The 6,000-nt window shown below is 43.0% G+C and overlaps 1 protein-coding gene across 8 annotated transcripts in view; it reads right to left on the bottom strand.

Moving 5' to 3' along the window:
• Positions 1 to 1,491: 1,491 nt before the first annotated feature.
• LRRC4C (leucine rich repeat containing 4C) overlaps positions 1,492 to 6,000 on the bottom strand; it is a 641,462-nt gene continuing 636,953 nt past the window's right edge. For all 8 annotated transcript variants that reach the window (XM_083163824.1, XM_083163825.1, XM_083163823.1 and 5 more), the window contains one exon: positions 1,492 to 3,636. In XM_083163824.1, coding sequence (XP_083019950.1) covers positions 1,675 to 3,594 — 1,920 coding nt within the window. In that variant the 5' untranslated portion in view covers positions 3,595 to 3,636 and the 3' untranslated portion in view covers positions 1,492 to 1,674. The remainder of the gene's footprint in view (positions 3,637 to 6,000) is intronic.

Genomic DNA, 6,000 nt, shown 5'->3' with positions numbered 1-6,000 from the left:
TCTACAGCAACATTTCATCTTTAATAGAACTCACATCTTAGTTAAATTCCTCCCAAATGTACACGTTCTTGGAATTTAGTGATAGATTAAAGAGAAAGTGGTATTCACTGTATCAAAGCATTAAAAAAAAGATACGACTGTGAGAGATACAGTACCAGCCAATCAGCTCCTGTCATTTCTCAAACACTGCCTGTCATACAGATGAAGTCCACTTCATGTTTGCAGTGGCTTGTGAAACTTTTGCCAGCTCCCGCCACAGGGCGCGTGCACGAGAAGCTTGTGCGCCCTGTGGCAACGGAGCTCACCCCGGGTCCCCGCTGCTGCCGGTCCCCATCGCTGCCCGTTCCCCCTCCTAACCCTGACCGACTCCCTGAAGAGGAGATCGGCAGGGACACGCTGCCCCGCCGCCGATAGACTGGGACGCGCGTGCGTGTGAGACGCACGCGCATCCCAGTTTAATGGCGTCCCTATCCGCCGGCGCTCGCCAGATTTTTATGCTAAATACCCCCATTAAACCCAGAATTGAGTTTTAGGGAAGTTTTGTTTATCCTGAATTGTTAGCGAATCTGTAGATCAGAAGTGTGGTGTTCTAATTCTAGTCTATAAATAACACAATTACCAAACCAACATTTGCAATTCCCAGGACATTAGTGTTTTGTGGAATTCTGTATTGGTTGTGAATCACAATTTTAAACCACTTCACGGTCTTACAGTGCTCCCATAGGACGTCTGATAAGCGAGCCTGTGCAAAACTTCATTCATGTTATCAGCAGGCGTACAAGCCATGCGGCCTCCCACCGGAGGATTCCCGAGACAAGAATCTTGGGAACAGATCAATTCCAAAGAGATACAAATATGCTCATCCACATTTACTAACAGCAGCGTATCATACAATTTATTCCTTCAGGACATTATCTCAGCTGAAAACATCCAGCAAGATTATTTGACGGAACAGCGACCTTAAAAAAATTCTTGCCCAAGTACGGAAAACCATCAATTTGTTTTTATTCATAACCTCTTTTACGTGTTCAGAGCTACAATTTGACTCGTGTCAGAGCTGCGTCAGTGATGATTGATTTTTACACATTATTTTGTGTTTTTTATATCTCCCCAAAGATTATAAATTCTGCAAAAATACAGAATATCCCATTACAAGAGTAAAAAAAAAAAAAAAAAAAAAAAATTTTTGTGAATTTGCAGATTGTAATAGGACAACAATTTACAGACCATTACCTAATGCTCAGAGGGAAATACTTTTGAAGGCTTCCACTATTTAAGAAAATAAATCAATAAACCAATTTGATGCTTTAGTTCACCATAAAAAAAATAAAAAAAAAAACATTTTATAAACAAAAACAAAACAAAAAAAAATTCTACAATTACAGTAGATCTTCCTGGAGGATTTAGATTCACTTTTCCTATAAAGATATGAGCTCTCAGGTTAAACCAAGCATAGCCAATTTAGCTTGAGGAATACACAGATTTCAATAGTTTTAGATCACAATAGAATTTTTAATAAATAAATTTCTTTGTTTTTTTATTAACTTTTTTTTTTTTTTTGTAAAGACACTTTTCTTTTTTAATTGGAAACAGTAGATTTAGCCCAGTCATTTTCGTTCCATTTTTGAATATAAATTGTCTGTTTTTGCTCTTAATCTGTTGCGCCGTAGAATTTCAGATCTGCGTCTCCTGTACATTGTCTTTAGAGTTTGCGCGAATCAGTAAAGGTTCATGCACAGAGCTGTGTATTGAATTTATTGTGTTCACTGTTGTTGTGTGGTTAAAAGGGGACTTATAAGAGTTATAGTGGTTTAAATGCTCGTGTTCAATCGCGGGCATGGGCAAGTGGCTCTCAATGGGCGTGTCAGCTGTCAGTTCGTCGTCCACGTTTATAATCTCAACAGTCCGCGTGGGAGCGTGGTGGTTCTTTCTGTGGTGCTGTTTCCTCATCTTGTAAAAAATAACCAACATAACAGCTGCCATTAGGGTGATGGCCACAAAGCAGCCAATTATAATTTTGGTGGTCTTCATAACCTCATCAATCCCCGGCATTCCACTGTTTGCATCCGTGACTGGGATGGTGAAAGGTTTCTCTGTGGACCTTGTGCTGTGAGGCATTAGCGAGGTGGTTGCATTTGTGGTTTCCCAGTCAATGACTGGTGTTGGACCTACGTGATGTTCCGTGGTCCTCGCCTCATCCTGAGATGGTTCCATTGTCTCTACAGTGACGGTGGAAAAGTATGTATAACCAGTATCGGTTGCGGTCACATTCAGTGTCGCCGAGGCAGTGGTGTTCCCTGCAGAGTTACTCACTATGCACGTGTACAATCCCGTATCTCGCACTGTTACATTTGTAAAGTTTAGTGTGCCATCATTAAGCACAGATATACGTACTTTGTAAGCCCCGTGGGTCATAATGGAGCCATTGGGAGTAATCCAACTAACATAAGTCAATGATGTTGATGCCCGACATTTGAGTTCAGCGGCCATCCCTTCTGTGACATTCAGATCAGTGGGGGGCTCCAAAATCACAGGGGCATAGCACGTAAAATAATTCTGGTCCAGTTCTGCAATGTGAGTACCTTTCAAACTGGAGGGAGTGCTGCAACGGGCACAACATGTGCTGCCAGTAGTGACTATTTCTTTAAGCCACCAGCTCAGCCACAGTATGTCACAGTTGCAGTTCCAGGGGTTGTGATGCAACTGAATCCTTTGCAAATTATGGAGAGGTGTGAACAGGTCATGAGGCAGTAAAGTTAGATTATTATGTGCCAAATTAAGTTCCACAAGCGACTGAAGGTCATCGAAGGCATTCCGCTCAATCACTTGAATTTGGGAATGCATAATCCACAGTTTTTGCAAATGGGTTAATCCTTGAAACGATCCTGGTCTGAGAACCGCCAGATGGTTCCCAGAAAGATCTAACTCATCTAGTTTCACGAGAGGGGTAAGGTTGGGGATTTCTCTTAGGTTGCACATCCCAAGATTCAAATACTTAAGGTTCGAAAGCCCTTCAAATGCTCCTTCTGAAATGTATGACAATCTTTTCATTTCCCCCAAATCCAACCTACGCAGTGATGGGATGCGATTAAAAGCATAGGACGGGATGCTTTCGATAGGGTTGTTCCTCAGCCAAAGCTCCTTCAGTTTTGACAAATATTCAAAAGCTCCATTCGGAATGGTAGTCAGCCGATTATCAAACAGTTCTAGTGTGTTTAAGTTGGCCAAGCCATTGAAGGCCCCAATTTCAATCGTCCTAATGTGATTCCTACTTAACTGTAAAACTTCTAAGTGTCGTAAGTGTTTAAAACTGTCCACTTTGATTATTTGGATCTGATTTTCATGAAGGTTCAGCTGCCTCGTGTTGGTGGATATACCATCCGGTACCTCGCGTAGGTTTCTCCGCGTGCAGATCACTTTGCTGAACTGGTTACTGCAAGAACACACAGAAGGGCAGGTCTGCGCCCTGACCAAGCCGGCCACCACGAGAAGCTGGAGAGCCAACAGCACAATAAAAAGGGGGTCAAATAAGGCCCTGTTGAACCTAGGACCTATCATCATCTGCTGTGGATGTAATGTCATCTTGTTCAACATTCATACTTTGTTTGTGTTTGGTCCTTCAGGAGTTCCAGTATTCTGCAAGAAAAAGAGAAGATAGCAATGATTAAATACTGCAGTTATATACATACAGTAGACATATCGTGTATCATTTGTGTATACATGTACAACAATTCAAGCCCTAATCTTTTCTCTTGGAACTGCTGAAACTTTTCAAAATTCTTAGCTACTGTATCATTTGCAAGATATTTAATTCTTACTCGATAGCCACAGTCCATTCGCTGTAATCAGATAACCCATGGGTCCTCAAACTATTTTGCTCTGGGACCCCATCAGACAATAAAAATAATTACAGGACCCCAGAAAGTTACTGCAGAAGGTCATCACATCACATGTGTAGTCAGCAGACAGCACATACATGGCAGCATTGTGAAGGCACAAAATGATGGGAGAAGTCTAATATACCATAACCCATCACATCACATGTGTAGTCAGCAGACAGCACATACATGGCAGCATTGTGGAGGTACAGAGTGATGGGAGGAGACTAATATACCATAACCCATCACATCACATGTGTAGTCAGCAGACAGCACATACTGTACATGGCAGCATTGTGGAGGTACAGAGTGATGGGAGGAGACTAATATACCATAACCCATCACATCCCACGTGTAGTCAGCAGACAGCACATACTGTACATGGCAGCATTGTGGAGGCACAGAGTGATGGGAGGAGACTAATATACCATAACCCATCACATAACATGTGTAGTCAGCAGACAGCACATACATGGCAGCATTGTGGAGGCACTCAGGGATGGGAGGAGTTTAAATAACAGACAATTCAACAGATTTTTCATACTCCTTGAATCACTGACTGAGATTAAAAAAGTCATCAGCCTGATTGTCAGCAGCATGGAGTCGCGACCCCATGCTGAGCAGGTCTAGTCCCACTTTGAGATCAGGACCCACAGTTTGAGAACTGCTGAGACAACTTTTAAGGCATCTTTGAATGCCCATCACTAACACAGGGAAGAAGTGGCCATTGCCCTGTGTGTCCTGAATGGTAGACTCATGTGCCTCATTGATACCGCAGTTTCATTGTAAATTGATGCCCTCAGATGGCTGTGATTGATTGGCTTCTGGGTTTCATTAGTGCAAATGGATGATTGGCTTTATCAGAATCCTGACCTGCCCCCTTGGGGAAGTGGGCGGATACAGCTGACCGGCTTACTCTCCCAGGGAGCATGTGGTGACCTTCCCCAAATTCAGGAGAGTAGGCATTCCAGTAGAGTATGCAAGTGTATGACACAGCATTCACACTACATGGTGTTAACACAATTTGCAATGTATAAAACCCAATCCTGTAACTTATGAGAGATTTTCTAAAGCATTCCCTCTGCTCTCTCCATATGAAATGGGCTTCTAGAATCTCTGACTGCTGATTCATCTGTGCCACATTGTAACCCACAGCCCTGGGTTCATTTCCAATCTGCCGTTCACTGCAAGGTCCCGGTGCTGCAGAGATTAATGAAATTTCCTATGAATCAGACGTAAGTGAAGTCTTATACCGGCTCAAAGCACATTTATAACCTAGAGCTGAGGAATGCATAATGCATGCGCGCAGTATAACAAAATGTGTATCAGCAAAGGTTGCTCAACGCTAAGCAAAATGTACTTTCATTTTTACAGGAAAATGCCTTGTTACAAAGAGAAAATCTATTATTCAGATTATGCCTGCGGTCCGGATCTGTGACACGAAAAATGCATATTCATGTACAGTGGACCTGCATAATTATACATGTGCAACCGAGCTATGCTAAAGGGGTATATATATATATATATATATATATATACATACATACATACAAATCAGCTGGCACTCAAACAGTATCACAAACAGCTAGCCCCGGTGCCCGGACAAAATACTGCATACATATACAACAGCGGTGGGGAACCTCCGGCCAGCGGGCCGTATACGGCCCCCGGAGCCGTTTTTTGTGACCCGCCCACCCACCTGACGGCAGTCTCATACAGGGAAAATCTCGCGAGAGCTACCGACCTCTCGCAAGATTTCCTCTGTATGAGACTCCCTGCACAGCCGCCGGACCACACAGACTGGCGACTTGTAACCTGCGGCAGCCGCTGGAGCGTGGGACGGCTGCTGCAGGACGATTTGTAAGTTGATATTTTTTTTAAATGGCCCCCGAGGCATTATGCCTCAATGTAAATGGCCCGCGGACCCCAAAAGGTTCCCCACCCCTGATATACAAAGAGAGGCAGCACTGAAGAGGCGATTTAGTGAAAAGCAAAAAAAAGCGTCCGTATTTCAAGCAAGTTTTCGGGGTTTGAATATATATGTAAATTATTATTATGACAGTTTATTTATATAATGCCACAGGGGTTCCACAGCGCCTTACAATACAAATGAGCAAAAACA

This window comes from Crinia signifera, chromosome 11, assembly GCF_055691185.1.
Source record: "Crinia signifera chromosome 11, ASM5569118v1, whole genome shotgun sequence".
In the NCBI taxonomy this organism is placed as follows: Eukaryota; Metazoa; Chordata; class Amphibia; order Anura; family Myobatrachidae; genus Crinia; species Crinia signifera.
The sequence above is the reverse complement of the archived record's forward strand: the minus strand, read 5'-3'. Positions and strand labels throughout refer to the sequence as shown.